The sequence below is a fragment of the Stegostoma tigrinum genome, chromosome 33, assembly GCF_030684315.1.
Source record: "Stegostoma tigrinum isolate sSteTig4 chromosome 33, sSteTig4.hap1, whole genome shotgun sequence".
Taxonomy (NCBI): domain Eukaryota; kingdom Metazoa; phylum Chordata; class Chondrichthyes; order Orectolobiformes; family Stegostomatidae; genus Stegostoma; species Stegostoma tigrinum.
The window spans coordinates 1,437,667-1,459,984 of NC_081386.1; the positions used below are offsets into that span (position 1 = coordinate 1,437,667).

The following is a 22,318-nucleotide window of genomic DNA, read 5'->3' on the forward strand; positions in this document are numbered from 1 at the left end:
ACAGCTTACAAACAGATGAATGAGTGAGAAAGCTTGTCATGAGGCAGAGCTGCGGGCCATTAGCATATATCACCAATGTATTGCAAGTGTTTCCATAAGATCTGCTGGGGGATTATGAGTAGATGAGAAACTGAGAGCTAAGCATAGACTGTTGCGAGTCATAGGTAATAGTGCGGGATCAGGACGAAAAGCCATTCCAGAGATTCGCTGGTCTCTGGTTCTGGTTAAATGGATGAGTGCACAATCAGGGAAATGTACTCAGTGAATCAGATGAATGTGTATAAGTGTTGGAGTATGGTGTGGTCACTGTATCGAAGGCTGCAGAAGACGGAGTAATGTATGAGGGATAGCTTATCCTTTCACAGTCACACAGGACATCATTTATGACTTTGATAATAACTCATTGTCGACTGTGGCTGCGGTGGAACCTGATTTGAGATTTGGATAAGGTAAGTGGTATGGAGGGGAAGTATTAAGCAAGGAGAGTTAACGTGAATGAAGCAAGATTCAAATACCGCAGCAATGTGAAAAGAACAAGAACTAAACCAGCTTAATGATAATTACTAGAACTGTAGCCAGGTGAAGATCAATAAAGCAAACACTACTACCTGATCAGGAGCTACTCTGGATTATTGCAATGGTTTGAACAAAGTAACTCTGCTTCTCACCTTTTCGTCATAAACAATTCCAGGCATGACTTCTGGTGCCTGATATCCAGGAGTACCTTCAACACCAAGGGCTCCTTCGTGGAATGACTGACGAGATATTCCATAATCAGATAGCTTCACATTTACTGTTTCTGTCAAATCCAGAGTCCAAACTAAGACATTATCAGACTTCAGGTCACAGAAGATGATGTTTTTTCTGTGCAGATATGCCAAGCCGACTGCAATTTGATAGGCTATTCTGTGAGTTAACATATGTCCCAGGGGAATAAACGAAGCGCCTGTTTGAAAGAGAACAGTTGTTCCAGGCTTTCACAATTAATGATTTGTCATTTATCTTAGATAAACATTCTTTTACAGACTAAGAGAACTTAAAATAAAGGTAAATCAAGAGCCTTTACGATTAAAAAAATGGAGCTAGTAGGTCCATAAGTTATCCTGCAACTTTTTTTGAATTTTTTGCAATTCTAATTTTCCACACGTACAGCACTGATTTAGACTTTCTACTCCTAAATCCAAACTTTTCTCGCTGTACCTTATTTTGGTGACAGTCGAACCCTGCAGGAGGCATTAAGTACTATTCTACTAAGTCGAAGTATTTTTCACTGATACCTTTAGCATAATCAGTCAGAACTGTATTCAGACTGCCCAACGGAGCCAGTTCCAAGGCGAAACAAAGTGGGTGAATACTAATGCCAACTAGTGACACAATGCATGGGTGTTGCATGGAATGAAGCATGCTGGCCTCCTGACGGAATTCGGAGAAATTCCGTAATGCTTCCATGGCTTCCAGATGCCTGAACATTGAATCTGAAACGGAAGATTGAAAAAAAGACTTGTATCAATATGGGAATAGAGGCCAAGAATGTTTCCAGGCTTTAGCTATTATCAAATTCTACTTATCTCTTTCTCCAGGCTACACACCAACCTGACTTGTAATCATATTCCTGTTCCTTCATTGTTGGTTTGCCTACATCCTGAAACTCACTTTCTAACAGCGCTCCAGGTGTTCCAAAAATTGGAGGACTGCAATTGTTTAAGAAGACAACTCATCACCAACTTCTCAAGGACAGTCAGAGATAGACAACTAATCCAAGCGAGGTTGTTGACTTGCTCGCTAAGCTGGCTTGTTCAAGCAAGTCAACAACCTCACCCAGAAGCCGAGCCACAGATCTTAGCCAAAACTTTGAACAAATCCAGGCTTGTCTGTAACACCTTTGTCAACCTCATCAGCAACACTTGAAAATGAATTAATAACATTCCCACACTTGGAACCTTTAATATTCAACAAAGCTTAATGCCAAGTAGAATCATACAGCATAGAAAGAGACCATTCAGTTCACCTCACCTGCCCCGACCAGGCACCCTAATCTGACCTAGTCCCATTTGCCAGCATTTGGCCCATACTTTTCTAAACGCTTCCTCTTCATATACCCATCCAGATGCCTTTTAAATGTAATTGTATCTGCCTCCACCACTTCCTCTGGCAGCTCAATCCATACAAACACCACCCTCTGTGTGGAGAAGTTACCCCTCAGTTCCTTTTTAAGTCTTTCCCCTCTGACTTAAACCTATGCCCTCCAGTTGGAGATTCTTGACATTTAATATTTTTCATTGCTTACCTTAACAGTGTTAGTCTTCACTTTCAACATGTTGCATTAATAACCATAAATGATTAAGATTCCCAAGGATTAATTGTTAGTATTTAAGATTTCCCACTGTTAACGTTTAATAATAGATTATGTATTCTGATATTCCATATTATAATGTGGCATATTGTACAGCAAGACTGAAATGTTAGGGTCAAAACTGGCTTTCTCGATGCTTCCCATCATGCTGATGTCTCATGGAATCAATACGTATAGCAAGATTCTGTAAAATCTGTAAAAAAAATCCCTTATTCAAAATAACCATTCAGGGTAGAAAATGCTGAAACATTTTCTTGCAAGGAAATGCCAGGCATCAGGGGAAGTCTCACAAACACGCTGCCAAGATTCCCTGGCAGTACATTTAAAATTTCACAATCTATCCCAAGTTAGTTCAGCTGATTCCTGCCTCTTGCAATGAAATTACTGGCATAAAAGAGAGAAACTCAAAGTTACAAACTCAAATGACATTCAAATATCATTTATAACATATTTATTCGAACATATTTACCCTCATTGACACCATCAGATGGCAGTCCACATTTTTTGAAGTGGAATTTCTTGACTGCTATGGGTGTGGCGTTATATGTTGCTTTGTACACTGTTGTCCCACTTCCTCCTTGTCCGAGGATGTTGTCTGTAGTTTCGTTCTGTTCTAGACAATTCATTTCTAGAAATAACCTGCACAACAGCATTAAAGTTATAGAAATAACACTGCAGTAAACTTTTCGTAATTTAGACAAAGACCAACACAGAGATAACAACTTATACTAACTGTCTGCTGAAAAAAAGTCAGGTATTAGTCACATTGATATAAATGTAATTGTCACTCGTTGGTACAGAATTTGAATCTTGCTATAAAGGGAGACCTGTTGCTGGATCTTTCCATCTTGCATTCATCAGGACAAGAACAAAAATGCCAAATTTCAAAGGTCACTAATATATTGCAGGAAAAAAGGAATGACTGGTTGGCAAGACAACTTTGATTGGTCAAGGAGTTTCCAATGGAGTGAGGAATGGAAACTGCTGACTCCCCAGCCCCTGGATAATTAAAAATATGGGACAAGGCTTAGACATTTTTTTTGTTTGCAGAAAACAGAACCCTGCACATTGATTTTACCAAATGAAAATAAACACCATTGCAAGCTCAACTGATTACTGTAGCTATTAGCCTACTCAGGCATTGTTCAGCAAGGGTTTCTTAAAGCATTCCCAACAGCTAAAAGTTGGAGCTGGAGGCAGACAGGTCAGGCTACATCAGAGGAGCAGAATATTTGACATTTCCGGTCAGGACCCTTCTTTACGAGTGGCCTAATAGATAAGGCACTGGCCTCTGGAGCCATGGTTTGAGCGTTCAAGTCCCACCTGGGGTTGGGGTTTGAGTTTGGTTTGGTTTTCAGTGAGAGGAAAGCTGAAGTACTTTCTGTGATTTAATTAGCCTCATTTCTGAAGAAGGGTCTCAACTTTCCTACTCCTCTGATGCTGCCTTTACGGCATAGTTGAAAACATACAATTGGGTTATCATAGCTATTATAGAAACGGCTTACAGATGGACAGGACTGGCAGCTGCATGTCCCCTGCTATAGGAAGAATTGGAATGGGAGGTGGGGGGGGAGATCAGGAGAGGAAATGGTGGTTTTGTTTAGGAATAACATAACAGCTATACTTAGGGAAGATATACCTGGGAGACTGTCCAATGAAGTTATATGGGTTGAACTGAGGAATGAGAAAGGGATGATCACCTTGTTGGGATTCTTTTAAAGGCTCCCAACCAATAGTCAGCAGGAAACTGAGAAACAAATACATAAGGGGATCTCAGACATCTGTAAGAATAATGGAGTTGTAATGTTACCTTTCCAAATATAGATTGGGACTGTCATGGACTTAAGGGCTTAGATGGAAAGGAATTTGTTAAGTGTGTACAAGACAACTCTCTAATTCAATATGTGGATATATCTACTGGAAAAGCAGCAATACTCGGCCTTCTGTTGGGAAATAAGGCAGGGGAAGTGATGGAGGTGTCAGTGGGGGATTACTTTGGGGCAAGATCCTCAGGAAGTGGTGGATGCTGGTACAATTACAACGTTTAAAAGACATTTGGATAGAGATATGAATAGGAATGGTTTGGAGGGATATGGACTAGATGCAGACAGAAAGACTAGTATACTTTTGGATTATGTTTGGCATAGACTGGTTAGACTGAAGGGTCAGTTTCCGTGCTGCATGACTCCTAGTGATCATGATTCTATTAGTTTTTAAAATAGTTATGGAAAGGGATATAACTGATCAAGAAGTTAAAGTTCTGAATTGGAGTAAGGCCAATTTTGACAGGATTAGACAGGGACTTTCGAAAGTTGATTGGGGCAGGCTATTTGCAGGGAAAGGGATGGTCAGGAAGAGAGTGGCCTTTTCAAATGAGATAACAAGAGTATGTTCCCGATAGTGTGATAGGCAAGGCTGGTAGGTGTAGGGAATGCTGGATCAAGTTTATGAGGAGAAGGACATGGGAATTCAGGAGCTTGGGTAAATAAATAGTGATGTCTTGACAATAGTTCACATTACAGAAAAGGTCATGCTGAAGATTTTAAAACACAAAGGCAGATAAATCTCTGGGACTCGATCAAGTGTTTTCCAGAACTTTGTGGGAAGCTAGGGATGAGATTGCCATGCCACTTGTTGCCACTTATATCAATTTCAACCACAGGTGAGATGCCAGAAGACTGGAGGTTGACTAATGTGGTACCATTATTTAAGAAAGGCTACAAGGAAAATTCAGAGAACTACAAACCAGTCAGCCTTATGTCAGTGGTGGGTAACTTATTGGAGGTGATTCTGAGGGACAGGATTTACATGGATTTGAAAAGGCAAGGGATAGTCAACATAGTTTTGAGTTTGGGACATTTTGTCTCTCAAAGTTTTTGAGTTTTTGGAAGATGTGACAAAGAAGATGACAATTCTGGGCACTCTGTATAGGAAGGATGTTGTTAAACTTGAGGGGGTGCAGAAATATTTACAAAGATGTTGCTGGGGCTGGACAGTTTGAGTTGAACTCAACAGCTGAACAGGCTGGGTTTTCCCCCCGCCCCACCAAGAGGCTTATAAAATTATGATAGGTCAATAACTGAGGTCTTTTTCTTAGGGTAAGGGAGCCCAAAACTAGAGGTTTTTAGGTGAGAGGGCAAAGGCTTCAAAAAGCCTTTGTTACACAGAGGATTATGTGTGTATGGAACAAGCTGCTAGATGAAGTGGTGGAGGCGGGTAAGATTACAACATTTAAAAGGCATTTGGATGAGCACATGAATAGGAAGGGTTCAGAGGGAAATGGGCAAAATGTTGGCAAATGTGACTGGGTGAAATCGGCATATCTGGTCAGCATGGGCAAATTGGACCAAATGGTCTGTTTCTGTGCTGTATGACTATGTGCAAGAATCCCCAAAGACCCATGTGCTGAGCTTTCTGCAATATGTCTACTTAAGTGATGGCCATCTCTTTTATTCTTTCTGATAAACTGCATAAATGACAGCGATAACAAGATGTAGAGCTGGAAAAACACAGCAGGCCAAGCAGCATCACAGGAGCAGGGAATGGTCTTGGCTCGAAATGCCAGCTTTCCTGCTCGGCCTGCTGTGTTCATCCAGCTCTACACCTTGTTGCCTCAGATTCTCCAGCATCTGCAGTTCCTACTATCTCTGCATAACCTACAGTTTTGCTATGTCACATTCCATCTGCCAAGTTCTGTCCACTCTCTTCACCTGTCTGTATCCCTTTGGAGATTATGTGTCTTCTTCACCTTCCCACCTGTTGTTCTTTCATCTGCAAACATGGCAATAGTACTTCCATCATCCAAGCCACTCATATATATTGTAAGTAATTGTGGGCCTGGCACTAATCTCTAACATTCCACTAGTTACAGGTTGCTACTCTAAAAACGCCTCTTTTATCCAAACTCTTTATCAACATGAAGAGAGGACTGACTACCTAATAAAAGAAATACTACTCATAACTCTTATCTTAAGTAGTTTATCTGCAGTACATATCAAATGCCTTTGTAAATCCAAATATATTATATCTACTGCTTCCCCTTTATCTACCCTGCTCTGAAAAGAGTTCTTTAAAATACGTTAAACAAAAGATAATCAAGTAAGTAAACCACCTTTTTTTTGCTGACATGAGATTGAAATTTTGCCAACGTCAGGAAATATCCCTTGAGGTTTGATCGCTATCTACTTGAACTCTGAGCTCCATTTGGGTTTCCTGTGCATGTGATAACGCTGCACTTGGAACCTTAGTCAGTGCTAGTCTGTACTCAGTCTTCACACCTAACCTAGCACTGAATCACAGAGAGATCATACCAAAGGGTAGTGGTTCGGTGTATGGGGCCACTTTTCATAGGGAACAACATCTGAAATTCAGCTCAGTGCCTATGGTTTTAAACCACCCCCCGACATCGTAGAATTATAGAAACTACAAACAGATCTTTTTACCTGTCTCTTCTGTCTCCATTCTGATCCTATTCTCTTTTCTCTATATCAATAGTATGGTGAAAACAATCATGTACTAATAGCCGTTAGCTCAAAAACTCTTCCTTCTGCCTTGGTGCTTCATGAGAATTCTTGGTTTCCATCTCTTGCTCACCATTTGTTCAACAATGAAAGAGTTTCCCTCTACTTATAATATGTATCTTCTTTACTATCTGCTTCACTCTTGGTGATGCTCCCAGCCACTACCCTGCTTACTTTAGCTCTGCAACCAATAGTGATCGCTTCCCTGGCACACATCACTCTTTCTACATTGCTACTTGGTGTCTCTGATCTTTGGTCTAGTCTTATCCCCCTCTCTCTGAAGCCACATTCCTATTAATTCATCCTTTCTAATCTCTGCACAACCCACCTCCCAGGTCCTCATAGTGCCTCTTGATCCGAATCCTCATCTCATGCCTCAATCCCAACAATTCAAGACCCAATTATTCCTCCACCCAAAACAGACAGTGTCAGCAGTCAGTGAAGTCACATGGGGCAGGTTACATTGGTAACCTGGGAATTAACAGTACAAGGGTCCACAGGTTATTCAGGAGGCACACTGGGAATCTGTGTGTCTTTCCAACCAAAAGGTTGATCAGCAGAGAGTAACTCGCTGGGGGTCCTCTGACAGCAGCTCTGATACACCATAATGTCTAAAATCTAGAAGGATAAGGGTGGCAGATACATGAGAATACCACTAACTGCAATTGCCCCTGCAAGCCACTCACCATCCTGACTTGGAAATACATTGTCGTTCCTTCTGTGTCACTTAGGTGTAAATCCTGTAAAACCTCTTTTCTGTTGCTTATTACTGGACTCTGGACCCCCTCCACCCCTCACATTCCCTTGAACCTAAGGCATTTCCTGCCCCTTACCCCTTCTTCCTCTGCTTTCTTTTACTCATCCTCATGACTATTTTTTTTAAAATTAATCTTCCTTGAAGTTAAAATAAGAAAGAATCCTTTCTTTTAAACAGTGAAGCCTAACAATAGAATGTACATCCCAGAGTTCTATTCTCCCTTCATGATATCTTCACATGCTCCTTACCGGGCTGGGAAATCAGTCATAAAAAGCTCTGGAACTAGCTCCTCCAGTGAGACAGGCTCCGTTGGGTGGTTTGGGCACTTGATGTGAGTGTGTTTGATGGCAGTGAGCAGGCAGTCCTCCATACTGAAGTAATACTGGCCATGAACCTGGACGTGGATTTCAGCTTCCCCTGTTACTGTGGGGGTGCAGTGAGGACACGGAACGTATTGTTCGACCAAGGGCGTTCCATCCGCATCTGTGGCTGTAAGAGCTGTCAGTCATGGGGGTAAGAAAAAGATCTGTCAGTTACATGTAGACTCCCACATAGGTTGTGGCAAGGTAGGAAACAAAATGATAGAAACACCAAATAACAAAGGACCAGAATAAATTCAGCATTGAATGGTGAATTTTTAAAGAGTTATAGATATTGAAATTTCAGATGAAACAGATGGCTACAATGAAAATTCAGGCACCTGATTAGTGGTTTTCTCTCGAACTGCAATGTGAAAATTAAATAGTGAACCCGAGGTCAGAGAATCCAAGTTTTGGAAGAAGAAAGGGAGAGCTGATGGAGGGATGGAGAAAGGACAGAGGCTGAGGACAAGCAAAGGGAGGGAGGGAGGAAGGGAGGGGTGGGCCTTCAATGAGGAGAAGCTAGAAGAATACAGTTCTCATTTCCACCATGTGATGGCTGCTGGAAATTCTGATCAGAGAATACCAACTGCCTGCTACCCACATCTCAAAATGTAGCTGAGGCAAATTCACAACTGGTGATTCCAGTAGCCCCATATAAATTATTTCAAGAAAGGAACTGGAAACAGATCCACTTTGACCTTGTTTGTCCAACAAGTTGTCAAGACAGTGCAATGGTTTCCAGTCCTCAGACAGAGTAAGATCCCTGTCTCTATGATGAAATAATAACACTTGGTTCCTCCAAGGGGACATAATTGTGTTATTTAACTTCTGGTTGTGATTTTGAAATGATGAAAAGGTATTAGGACACCCAGTGTAACAATGTCCAGTCCCAAATACATAATGCCACCATAGCTCTGAATGCAACGTTTGAGTATTGGTTTGTGGAAGGTGATTTGAGGCCAAGTAATCTTTCAATTCAATTCTGTCTGTTAGATCCATAGTCTAAGAATGGGAGACTTTCATTTCGATGGCACTTGTTATTACTTCAAAATTTCTCAAATGCTTCTGGCTTAAAGTCATTGCTGAAATTTCTAAGAAGATCAGCCTTTTTATGTATAACAAAATCACACAACCAGCAGCTTGATGAAGACTGGCTCAGCTAATTGAAATAACAAGAGAAATAGCAGCTGGAAACGGTCATACAGACCCTTAAGGCTGCTCTTTGAATAGAATCAGAGTTGAACTTCTCCACAAACTCCATTTTCTTCCTTTATCCCCATATCCTTCAACTCCCCTAGTGTCCAAAAACCTATTAACGTAAATTTTCATTATGTTTATCAACTGAACACCCACAGATCTCAGAAGTAGAAAATTCTAAAGATTCAAACTCAAGGGAAGAGACTTTTAGGACTGGGGTCAGCTATTTATGACTTTTAATCTTAGATCCTCCAGGAGAAACAGCCTCGCAGAATCTGTCCTACAAGTCCTTTAAGATGCTATATGCCATGAGATTACCTAATTCTTTACAGTGCACCCCTTCTCACTTTGAAGGAATGTCTCATTTTTCTCTGTAGGCAAGGGGACCAAATATCCTAGGTGTGGATTCAAAGCCAATATAATTGCAGCAATCACATCCTTTACCTCGAATGCCAATCTTCTTACAATAAGGATCATTGTTACATCCTGCTGGATTAGTTTGCCATAAATCAAATCCTGCTACTTCTAGAATTATGCCAAATGTTAAGCTAGTTTTTTTAAGCAAACAAAAAGGGGGTATTGCATAGTATTTCAATTTACCTGGCTTTGAGACCAAGGTTGATAGAAAACACTGAGCAGGTTTCTATGCTGAACAAGAATGATTATTTATTACAAGTAACTAGATGTTGCTATAGCTGAACAGATACAGCCCATTGGCATTTATAATGGCTTACTAAAACTCCTCTTTCCACATACAAACAAAGTAGAGAAAATATATTACTGAAGAATACAGGAAAGCCAGTTCAATAGTATTTACTTCTTGGGAAAAGGCCTTGGCTATTCAATTGATGACCTTCATGATATTATAAACTTCTACAAGGTCACCCCTCAGTTTCCGACACTATAGGGAAAATAACCCCAGCTTACTCAGCCTCTCCATTTAGCTCAAACCCTCCAACCCTGGCAACATCCTTGCAGATCTTTTCAAAACCCTTTCACGTTTCACAACATCCTTCTAATTGCAGAAGACAGAACTGCATGCAGTTTTTTCAAAGAGGACTAATCAATGTCCGGTACAGCTGCAACATGGCCTCCCAATTCCTATACTCAACGCACCAACCATAAAAGCAAGCATTCCAAAAACCATCTACCTGTGGCTCCACTTTCAAGGAACTCTGAACCAAGGTCAGTGATAAAGGGAACTGCAGATGCTGGAGAATCCAAGATAATAAAAAGTATGAAGCTGGATGAACACAGCAGGCCAAGCAGCATCTCAGGAGCACAAAAGCTGACGTTTCGGGCCTAAACCCTACATCAGAGATGCTGCTTGGCCTGCTGTGTTCATCCAGCTTCACACTTTATTATCTGAACTAAGGTCTCTTTGTTGTGCAACGCTTCCCAGGACCTTACCATTAAGCGTATTAATCCTGCCCTGATTTGCTTTTCTAAAATGCAGGAACTCGCATTTATCTAAATTAAACTCCATCTGCCAATCGTTGGTCCATTGGCCGATCTGATCAAGATCCTGCTGTACTCTGAGGTAACCTTCTCTGCTGACCACTATGGCCCTAATGATGGTGTCATATTTTTCTTCTTTCTATTCTTCTTACTTAAGTGTTTAATTTCACTTTTCCCCACATGGTAATTCAACTATCACCCTCTATCTTCTTGCCTAACTATTCATTGGGTCTATATTGCTTAGAGCCTCTCTGCATCCTCATAGCTTAACTTCCAAATTTTGCTTTGTTCCAGCTGTCTTGGATACATTATATTTGGCCCTTTCATCTACAACCATTAATATAGATTACAAATAGCTGAAGCTTGAGTACTGGTCCTTATGGTACTCACTATCATCCTGAAAAAGATGCGCTTACTATTTGTTATTTTAGTCCTTTAACCAATCCTCAATTCACGCTAATATATTACCTTCCCAAGCCTAGGAGCCCTAATCTTGTCTAATGAACTTTCCTGTAGCACCTTATTGAAAGCGTTATGAAATTCGACCAAGACACAAGGGTAACTCCAGTGCACTTCAAAATGTAGCCGGGGTTATGTATGTTTACAGAGACTATGATACCTTGCTCTAACATCTCATCTGAATGACATCACTTTTGACAAAGCAGCACTCCCTTCAGTTTTGCACAGGGCAATCAACTTGAATTACAATCAAGCCTCCCAAGTCAGGCTTAAACCCACAGCCTTCAGGGCTCAGAGGCAAAAGTGCTGCCAAATGAGCCAGTTCAAATAGCTTAACACTCCCTTACCTGGAAACCACTGATCAATCAGGGAATTGACGTGATCAGTGATGAACGCGACTGCCGAGAAATCTCGTGTTTCAGACTGGCAATAGATTTTTACTCCCGCACTCTTTTTCCTCTTCCAGTTCACCTCAGAGGATTCCACACTACAGGAAGGCAAGAACTAGCTGAGTTTCAAGAACTATAGATCACAGAAGCATCAACTGAGACAATAACTAATGGGGTAGTTACCTCAGAAACCCACCGTCGTAGTTCACCTGTAAACCTTCTTGCCAGTAAATAGTTTGGTTTCTTCTTACACGGAAAGTACTACAACGATTGCGACGCTGTGACCTTGTGAAGCTGTAAACTGATGCCCGATTTGCTCTGCCTCGTCTTGGATTCTTTTCATTCTCAAAGAGCTGTTGTATAAAAAAGTGAAAAGACAAAGTTCAGAGAGGAAAGGATGACCTCAATATTAACCATATGAGTGAGAAAGGGTTGGCAACTGATGGTTGTGGGGGAATGAATTATGAGAAACTATCCCCCAAAGCACTCTGCATGCATTCAGCACTGCAGTAGAGGATACCAGGGCATCCAAGTATCCTGATGCTAAGAGATCGACAACGTCATTACCATTTCTAATCAGTTTCCACAATGCAAGTGAGAGCCAATTTCAAATTACTGATATTGGGAATTTAAAAGTGAAAGAAAGGCAGAAGCTTCTGGCGCTCCAACGTTTTCTGCACCCTACAGCTCCACACAACATTCCTTACACCATGTCGCTCCATGATTTTGCCTTAGGAAAGGTGCAAAACATTATAATGGGTGAAAAATGATTCTGACAAGTAGATACTTCATTTATGCAGGTGGTTGGAGAAACTTGGGCTACTTTTCCTTGAAGAGAAGGATAAGTGAAGATTTGGCAGAGGTATTCAAACTGGTCTGGACAGAGAAAATAAATTATTTCCAATTATAGTAGGTTCAAGAACTAGCAGGCAACAATGTAAAGTGATTGGGAAAAGTACCAATGCCAACATTTGTAAAAACATTTTGACACATCAAGTAGTTTGTATTTGGAATCCACTGCCTGAGACTATTGTAGAGTCAAATTAGCTGAAGAGAGAAAAAAAAATTGTAGGGCTACAAAGGAAGGGTGAGCCTGTGGGATGAGTACAGATGCTCTTCTGAGAGCCAACAACACTTAATGGACCAAACAGCCTCATTTTATTGCCTGAGCTGCTGAGATTTTAAGAGTTTTCTGTTTTTGGCTTTATTTCAACCATCCGCAGTATTTTGCATTACTCTTTTAAGAGGAAAGTCACAGTATCTTTCAGAGGAAACAACTCAAATTTCCACATCATGTGATTTAATATCCTGATTTTAACTTTAATTAGGAAGTAATACAACTTGGAACCAATTTGGACAATTTGCACTTGGAGAGAAGTAGCTTCTACTTTCTAGATAATGGGAAACACCCACAGATCTGAAGGGATCTTTCATCAGAATTTCTGGCTCAATCATCAATGATATAAACAATTCAATGGCAGTGAATTTAATAGGAAGACACTGTTAGCCATAGAGATCGACAAACGACCCCTCCTTTTTCATCTCTCATCCACTTCCCAAACCTCTCTCCACGCCTTCTTCATTCATCCCCTCCCACCTTCTTTTCAAAAGAGGAGGAGTGAAGAGGAGGAAAAAAGGGAATGCAGGGAAAAGGTGAAGTAGAGAGAAGCAAAAGCACTTTGGGTCAGTGAGGATCAAAAGGGAAAGAGAGGGTGTGATGGAAGACAGAAGGAACTGAAAGATGGAGGAGGGAAGAAGGAACAGGGAAGGAAAGGGAGTGGGCGTGGAGGGGAAAGGAAAGCTCAGAAGGGCATAGACGAGAGAAGCCATTTTGTACACTGGAGCAGCGATTCTGAATAGTTTTTAAAAGCTCTCTACATACTGGTAGAATTGTTTAGACAGTTACTGAGGCTGAGTCAGTAAGTACATTCAAGGCTGAATAGAGACTTTAAATTGTTAAAGGAATGAAGGGTTATAGGGAAAAGGCAGAAAGTAAAGTCAATGATTATCAGCCCAAACATGATTTCCGAATCAAACATCAATGATGGCAGTGGATTAGGACACTGCAGCCAAAGCTTGTCTGCCTAGTCTGTTTGTTTTCATTTTTATCTATTTTTCTCTTTTATGTTTTATTTCAGTTCTGTTTTCTTCTCTTCTGCCTGCAAGCCAGAGCAGATCGGGGGCGGCTAGCAGACTCAAACAGTTTACGTCTGCACAAATGTCTTATGTGATCCTACAGTCTTACATTATAAATGGCAGAGCTTGCCCTGACATCAACATACAATTAGACGAGATTGATGAGACCTACGCAAGTGGCAGATTTTGAGTTTGAAAACTGTGCTTTTCATTTAAATAAATAAGGATACTACTGATGCATAGATATGGTTGATGGTCAGAGTCTTTTTCCTAGAATTGAAATGGTTAGTACTAAGGGGACATGCATTTCAGGTTAGGGGGGAAAGTTCAAGGGAGATGCGATGGGCAAGTTTTGTTTTTTTTGTACAGAGTGACAGTAGTCTTGAATGCACTGCCAGGGGTAGTGATGGAGGCAAATATGATCATAGTGTTTAAGGGATTTTTAGACAGGCACATGAATATTCAAGAAATAGAAGGGTATTAACCAAGGGCAGGCAGAAGGAATTAGTTTAAATTGGTGCCATGTTCGGCAAAACAACGTGGGCCAAAGGGCCTGTTCCTGTGCTGTACTGTTCTACGTTCTAAGAAAATTGTTTGGAACATCTAGGTTCCTGCATAAAATCCAATTTCATATTGGATGAAAGTGTGACCAGCCAGCAACGCTGAAAAAGCTCTACCTGTATAAGTAAGTTCGGCAATATGGGTCATACCTGGGCATCCATCTCTGCCAAGCTAATCAAGATGCGGGTAATAAATCGTTGCCAAAAGCCAACGGGCACAAAGTTCATTTTGAAAAGTCTCTGGATGGTGTTGGTGCTCTTGCTCCGCAAGTTACTGAATTCGAATCCTGGCTTTGATGGCAACAGATGTGGAAGCAGATAACTAGTGAGGAAAATACAGTCATATTCATCAGCAATATTTACTTTCTTTTGAATTACATTCCTCACCACTTTTCATAAAGATTAGTGGTTCAAATTCTATCTTTTTCTTTAGTATATTTACAAAAAAGCTAGTAGCCTGTATTTCTATTGGGCTGGTCATTTTAGATAATTTCACAATTTATGCATCAAACAGGTTACTGCCGCCAAACGATTTGTGTTTTCAAAGGCGTAAAGGAGGAATCATTGAAACGTGTAGTGGTGATCTGAGGAATGATGCTCCGGCTATTGAGGGGCTGCAATGAAGGTGTACAAGGCTGGTTCCTGTGATGGCAGAAATGGCACATGAAGAGAGACTGTGTCAGCATGGACTATATTCACTAGTATTTAGATGAATGAGGCGGCGGGGGGGGGGGGGGGGGGGGGGGGGGGTCTCACAAAAATTTATAAACACAAACAAGATATTCCTGATATACCATGAAGTCAAGGTCAGGGCTCACTGTCAAAGGATACAGGGTAGGCCTATAGAATTGAAATGGGAAGAAAATTTCTTTACTGACTGGTGAGCCTGTGGAATTCTCTGACATAATAAATAGTTGAGGTCAATCATTGCATCTTTTCAAGGAGTTAGATACAGTTCTTAGGGCTGAAGGGATTAAAGTCGGAACAGGCTACTGAGTTAAACGATTAACCATAAATCACACTGAATGGCAGAGCGGGCTGAAAGGGACGAATGGCCTATTTCAGCTCCTATTTTCCTATTATCTTATAAAGTGGACAGACCTTGGATAATTTAACATGGCTAATCCACCTAGCCTGCACATCTTTGGACTGTGGGAGGAAATCCACGCAGACACAGGGAAAATGTGCAAACTCCGCACATACAGTCGCCAGAGGGTGGAACTGAACCGGGGCACCTGGCGCTGTAAGGCAGCAGTGCTAACCACTGAGCCACTGTGCCACCCCTACTTCAGGGGACAATCTTCCTTAGCAGTGCCTTGTGTCCTATCACCTCCGTCTACTTCCCTCAAAAGATCCAGGAAGATCAGATTTAACCTAGTGTGAAGTCTTCTTCCCATTAGCAGCTCTGCTGGTGCTATCCCTGTAGCTGCATGAGGGGTGGGACAGTTTGGCACTGAGTGAAAATATAGGCTGTTTCTTTAAGCCTCTCTTCATACTTTGGACTGCTTTTTCTGCAAGATCATTGGGTGATGCGTTTTATGCCGCTATCCATTCATGAAGAATACCATTCAATTTTAAGAAATACTCAAATTCCCTGCTGGCAAACAATGGCCTGTAATGTGACCAACACATCCAGCATTCCATGTATTACTGCGCAGTTTTTCTGTCATCATTCCCGTGTTTGATGAATAAACTCTATGCACATCCAGCCATTTTGAGTGGGCGTCGACAATGACTAAGAACATTGAGCCCATGAAAGGATGTGCATTGTTGGTGTGTTACTGAGTCCAGGAATTACCAGCCATTTCCACAAATGTGGCGGAGCTGCTGGTGGTAATTTTTGTCCTTGTTAGCACTCAGGGTACTGCCCATCAACGCAACTATGTCTGCATCCAATCCTTGGCACCAGGCAACTTCTCGTCAACACAGTAATTTTGGAAACCCCTGGATGGCCCTAGTGGGATTCAGGCAGTATCTGGCAGTGACTTTTGCTAGGCACAATCATTCTGATACCCTAGTATGCCATCCTCTAAAGTGATCTGGTATTTCCGGATCCAAAAAGATTCCAATTCTGGTTGTGAATGCCCTGTGGTTTTCTCCTTCACCGCCAATGTTTCAATTTTGCCATTGCCAGATCTTCCTGCATCTAAAATCTGATGCTATCAGCTATGATTGGAAAAGTGTCCGGAAAATTTTAAACCATTATGGACTCTTCCAGTGGCAGTACCACTGGTAGTGCATTTGTTACTTGGCCTTCAGTGCAGTATTTCAACTTGCAATTATCTGCACTTAGAATTCGAGCTCACTGCTGAATTCAGCCTGAAGCTACGGGCAGCACTGTCTCGTCCTCTTTAAGTAGACCAAGCAGGAGTTTGTGGTCCGTCAGCATTACAAATTTATTTCCACGGAAAGGTATTCGTGGGACATTGTACTGAAAATACGACGCCAAACTTTCCTTCTCTATCTGGGGATATTTATTCTTCGCATTAGCCAAAGTTCTGGATACATACTCTATTGGGCAAATCTCATTTGGGAGTGCGCCAACACGTTAGAGGATGGTGGCTGCTTCTTCACTTTCCTAAAGGCTATGGGGCTTGGCTATGTGACCATTTCCAAGGCTGACATTTAAAAAAAATTGATTTGAAGATGCATGAATGGAGGTTATGTATGAACTCTCCGTAATAGTTCACCAGCCTATGGAAAGTCCCAAGCTCCAACACTGACATGGAAGCCAGGGCACATTTGATTGCCCTCACTTTATCGTCCAGTCCTGCCAACTCTGCAGCCCAAGTCAGTCATCTGTGGTGCCTGGAACACACATTTTCCCTTCTAAGACCTATGCCCACCTCTTAGAAACATCCAAGGACTATGTCCAAGTTCTCTAAGCGCGCCTTATCATCCTTCCCAGTTATTAGCATGTAATCTAGATAAATGGTAATCTGGGATAGGCCTTATAAATTGTTCTCCATTCTGCAATTTTTCAGTGCACAGACTGACGATAGCCCAAATGGCAGTCTCATATATTGGTATAAGCCCATATACAGGTACTAATTGTATCATACTTCTGAGAATCCTCATCTAATCACAATTATAAATATGGTTGGGTCATGTCCAGCTTCATAAAGGGCAGCCCTCTTCCCAGCTTTGCGTATAAATCCTCTACGCCAGGGAATGGGTATTTATCCAGCTTAGAAAAGCTGCTGCTTATCCCACAAATTGGACTGATGTGATGATTCCTTCACTTGTCGGCCTTCTGATTCCTGCCTCTACTTTCCTCCATGAGGCAAAATCGTGGAATTGCTTCCAGGTCAACAAGGTGGCCTTGGCTCCTTTAATAGTCCCTAGACCTTCCTGAAAGATGTTCAGGTGAGTAATTAGGACTTCACTCAGGCAGCCATTTTCTCATTGAAAAATGTTGAGCCAATCTAAGTGAATCTTTCTCAACCAATTTTGCCCCAACAAGCTGGGGCCCTCTTACTATAATCAGTAATAACTAAATCAACTGCTTTGTTTGAGAGACCAGAACTGAAGTTGTACCCTGTATCTGTAAAAGTTCACTGGTATGGGTTCTCAATCTAGCCAAGATCTTACACAAACTTAATGGTTGGAGTCCAGACCAAATTTTACTGAAGACTGGTTCTGTGATAACTGAAACAGCTGCACTGGTATCAACCTCCATTAGAACCAGGTGACCATTTAACCAGACTTTTATTTTGATTGGTCCTGGATGTTGGTAAGCAACTTAACTGCTCCGAACCAGATGTGGGCAGACTTTCCAGGGTGTTCACTATCCTGGATACCGGCCTATGAATTGTCTTACTCAATTACATGTAGTGGGATTCTTTTTCAGTCTCAAGTCTGCACGCATGCAGCTTGCCGGCTCAGATCCTGAAGAACACTTCGACAGCTTGCCGAGGCTTGGCTCGGTTTTGGAGTTTTGCTGGGGGCTGACCTACAGCTCCTTTGTTAAGTACATGTCCTGAATGAGCCAAGCAAATACCTTCACTCAAGTGTATTCTTTCCACATACTGGACCAGTCTTCAATGGCAGGATCAAATGAATGAAGCATCTCATGATGCCAGAAATACTTATCTCTACTCAAAAGATGGCTGTTGCAAGTGAATTTCTTTACTTCCGCGTTTTTCTCTCATTGCCACTGAAATAACCCCACAGAGGACGGGATCCCACCACTAAATCACCCTTTACTTACACATGGAAAGTCCTTGACACTGATCCAACTCCCCCAGAGTGAGCTCTGAGTGTGAAAAGGATGTCTGACACTTCTGTTTGGCCAGGGCAGCTTGACTGAACCAGATTAACAGCCCTAATCAGGGAACTCATTCTATGAGGTCTACCTGGTTGACTTTATTACTATTACTATAGGAGCCAGTGTAGGTCAACAAGCACAAGGGTGACAGGAGAATGGGATTTTGGCAGTAAGATGTGGCCAACAGAGTTTGAGATGAACTGAAGTTTACAGAGGGTAGAACGTAAAAGGCCACCCAGGAGTCTGGAATAGTTGGGTCTGGTGGTAACGAAGACAGGAATGAGGGTTTCAGCAGCTGATGAGCTGACACACAGTGCTGTCAGATGATGTTATGGGGATAGGAACAGGCGGTCTTAGTGATGGCGCAGAAATGAGGTTGTATGTACATCGCAGAGTCAAATGTGACAGCAAGAATTGCAAACAGTGGTTTCAACTCAGACTGGTGTCATAGAGATGGATGGAGGGGTTAGCTCAGAGTTTGGGGCAGCAAAGATAAATGATGGCTTCAGTTTTCCCAACATTCTATTGGAAGAAATTTCTGCTCATCCACTATGGATGTCAGATTAGCATCTGATAACTTAGCAACAGTGCAGGAGATGAGATCTGATGGAGAGGTTGCGCTTGATGCCAACAGCGTGCATGGGAAAATTAACACAATTTTTTTCAATGGTACCACGGAAGAGCATAGTTTAGATGAGAAATAGGAAAGATCAAGGTTAAATGATTAGGGGATACCAGGGCTAACACAGAATCAGGAAGAGAAGCCTTCAAGTGATCATTTGGCTGTGCCTGACAGATAACAATGGAACCACGTGAGAGCAGTTTCACCCAGCTGGGTAACAGTGTAGAGGGGTTGGAGGACGATGGTATGGTCAGGAACGTCAAATGCTTCAGGCATGTCGAGGAAGGAAAGTTCACTTTTGTCACAGTCACATTGAATGTTATTTACGACTTTCACAAGAGTTTTTAAGGAGCATCTTAAAATATGAGACAGTTTGAAAAGCATTGAGATTTAGGAATAAAATTCTGAGCTTAAGGACTCAGCAGCCGAAGACATGGCCACCAATAGTGGAATGAGTAAAATCAGGGATGCTAGAGATCTCATGGGACCGAGTCAGGTGGAAGAGTCACAGACAGAGGAGACATGAAATGTTTCTCTCTCTGCAGTAGCTGCCAGATCTACTGAGTTCCTAGGGAACTTTCTGTTTGTAGTTGAGAGGGATACGCGACTATTGAGTAATCTGAAATCCACAATGAGCATTTTAAAAATTAGAAAACAAATTACCTGTTGTTGGTAATTGGAAGAGCAATCTCAAACTTGGCAAGAAATTGTAAGTATTGCTCCTCGGTCTGTTCTGTGAAGCCAGTTCCAACCAACAATGTTCTCAGCTCCGTAACTTGTATTATTCCATTTTTGGCAAGCACACGTGAAGCTTTGACATTGATAATTCTTGCCAAGCATTCAGATAACCACACTGGATCTAGGAAGTAGAGGTTTCGTAGACCATGGCTGGTGTCTGGAAAATGCAGCAATGCTCCTGTCTCAATAAGGAAGGAGAAAGCTGCCAAGGCAAACAAAGGCACAATGAGGCAACAATGAATTGGTTATCTCATGCTTTCACTTATTATTGTACTGGCCCAGATCTTCCAGTATCCATGTAGTTGGAGATCAGACCTATTCCCAGTGATGGCGTTAGAACATCACTGAAGATCCAACACAAATGGGATTCTGTAGGAATTCCATAGGAATCATCTGGGAAGTTTGGACTTACTTAGCTGATGGTTACAGAGGAAATATTAGATGGATAAAAACCCATTCTAGCTACGGGTAAGAACACAATTGACCTCCCCATCTCCCCTCTGGACCTCCTTGACCACCTTGCAACCACTCCTCAAACTGACTTCACTATTCTACCCTTCTTGCGACCTTCCCTATCCAGCATCCTTGCATCTTATTCCCTGCCACTTACACACTTAACATACATACACTTCCCACTTACACAGCAAAGCATTCACATTCAGTTATGCACACATTAACTCACTGAGACATTCTAGAATTTTTAAACTTGACTAGCAAAATGCAGCAGCTCATGCCAGAAAGGGAGGGTATGCTTTCTGCATGACTTATCTATGCTGTCATCAATGAGAATTTCTGCAGTGAGGCAGACGTGAAGAAACCTCAAAATCTGAGGATGGGAAGTAGGAGTAGTTTTTTTATACGTGATCAGGGTAAGAACTAGGATTTCCAATCTGGTTGTTTTTGCACAGTGCTGATTTCCAATTGGAAAGGTAATTGGTTCAATTTGGGCTTTATACTTTTTTTTGACAAATAATGAAAAAGGCATTGATGTAACAACATAAAAGTATGTGAAGGAAGTGAATAATAGAGAAAATGAATTTTTACTCAAAACAGCATTGAGAATTACCGGTCTGCAAATCTTCAAAGTCCTTGATGTCATTGTCAGGAGTCTGCTCCACAATCTCCTCCAGTTGCAGGTCAGTTAAGTATTGGACCTCGGTACTACTGCTTCTTCTTTGTTGTTCTTTTAGGACAGCATTCAACAGATTAAAGTAGCTCTTTGGTATCTGTAATAGAGGCCAGTATTACTGCATGGGAAACACAAAGGCAGGCCTACATTTTTAGAGCATCTTTCAGGATATCCACAAGCACTCCACAGACAATGAAATACCTTTAAAGTGTTGCAATGTTAGAAACATGACAGTGATTTTGTACACATCACAATCCCACAAACTGAACAGGTCTCTGGCTTGCAATTCTGAATGACTACTACTACAAATTTATGCTCCCTGGTTATTGACCCCAAAGCCAACAGAAGTCAATCCTTCCCTTCTGTTCAAGCCCTTCATAATTTTATACATATCCACTACATCTCCCTCCAGCTTCCTCTGTTTCAAAGAAAACTCTCCCAGATTTTCCATGAGGCTAGGTTGGATAACATTGACCATGAGGCAATGTCCTCATAAATCTCCTCTGCATCCTCGAGTGTAATCACACACTTCCCGAAAAGCAGTCACCAGAACTGTGTGCAGTATTCCAGCTATGATTTAACAAGTGTTTTGTACAGTTCCAGCATAACCTTATTTCCCTTCATTATTGCTCTCTGATAAACGGTCTAGGCCCGAAACATCAGCTTTTGTGCTCCTGAGATGCTGCTTGGCCTGCTGTGTTCATCCAGCTCCACACTGTGTTATCTTCCCTTCATTATTGCTTGTTTGGTTGCTAATAACTTTAAGTTAGTGCCTTCCACCCACCAAGTGTCTTGCTTCTATGAATAGTTTCTCTCCATCTATGCCAGCAAAACCATGATTAATTTGAATACTGTTAAATATCCCCTCAACTTTCTCTTGTTGAAAGAACAATTACAACTTCTCTAGTTGCTCTACGTAACATACATGGTATCCCTGGTACCAGTTTGATGGATCTTATCTGTATCCAGTCTAAGTGTTCATTGGTTTTCCATTTGGCAGATCAGAAAAGGTCACATATGATATCACAGGATGTACTTCATGTAACACACAGTATGGTATACCCAGATGCTGGGCAACAAAGGTAAAAGATCCTAAGTGCCAAAGTGCTCATTCACAGGAGAAAACAACAATATTGAACTGGGAAATATTCAAAGATCAAATGCTTGTTTCTTATTTGTTTTCTAAATTGAAACAGAAAAAAGCACTCGGGTTCCAGTAAAACATCCTGTAGTTTCATAATCATCACCTACAATGTATTTCATAACTTCATCAAAACAGAGGACCAATTATTAAAAAAATCATTTCCTTACATGTTAAGTTAATAAAGACGCAGAGTTAGGCTTTTAAATTTCAGAAGTTTAGTTTTGTAT

The 22,318-nt window shown here is 41.5% G+C and overlaps 1 protein-coding gene across 2 annotated transcripts in view; it reads right to left on the reverse strand.

Moving 5' to 3' along the window:
• lrrk1 (leucine-rich repeat kinase 1) overlaps positions 1–22,318 on the reverse strand; it is a 201,959-nt gene that overhangs the window by 56,627 nt on the left and 123,014 nt on the right. For both annotated transcript variants that reach the window (XM_048563008.2, XM_059639335.1), the window contains exons 19-27: positions 20,885–21,044; positions 19,744–20,020; positions 14,342–14,513; positions 11,679–11,848; positions 11,454–11,593; positions 7,879–8,128; positions 2,823–2,992; positions 1,278–1,475; positions 669–946 (exon numbers count right to left, since the gene is read on the reverse strand). In XM_048563008.2, coding sequence (XP_048418965.1) covers positions 669–946; positions 1,278–1,475; positions 2,823–2,992; positions 7,879–8,128; positions 11,454–11,593; positions 11,679–11,848; positions 14,342–14,513; positions 19,744–20,020; positions 20,885–21,044 — 1,815 coding nt within the window. The remainder of the gene's footprint in view (positions 1–668; positions 947–1,277; positions 1,476–2,822; positions 2,993–7,878; positions 8,129–11,453; positions 11,594–11,678; positions 11,849–14,341; positions 14,514–19,743; positions 20,021–20,884; positions 21,045–22,318) is intronic.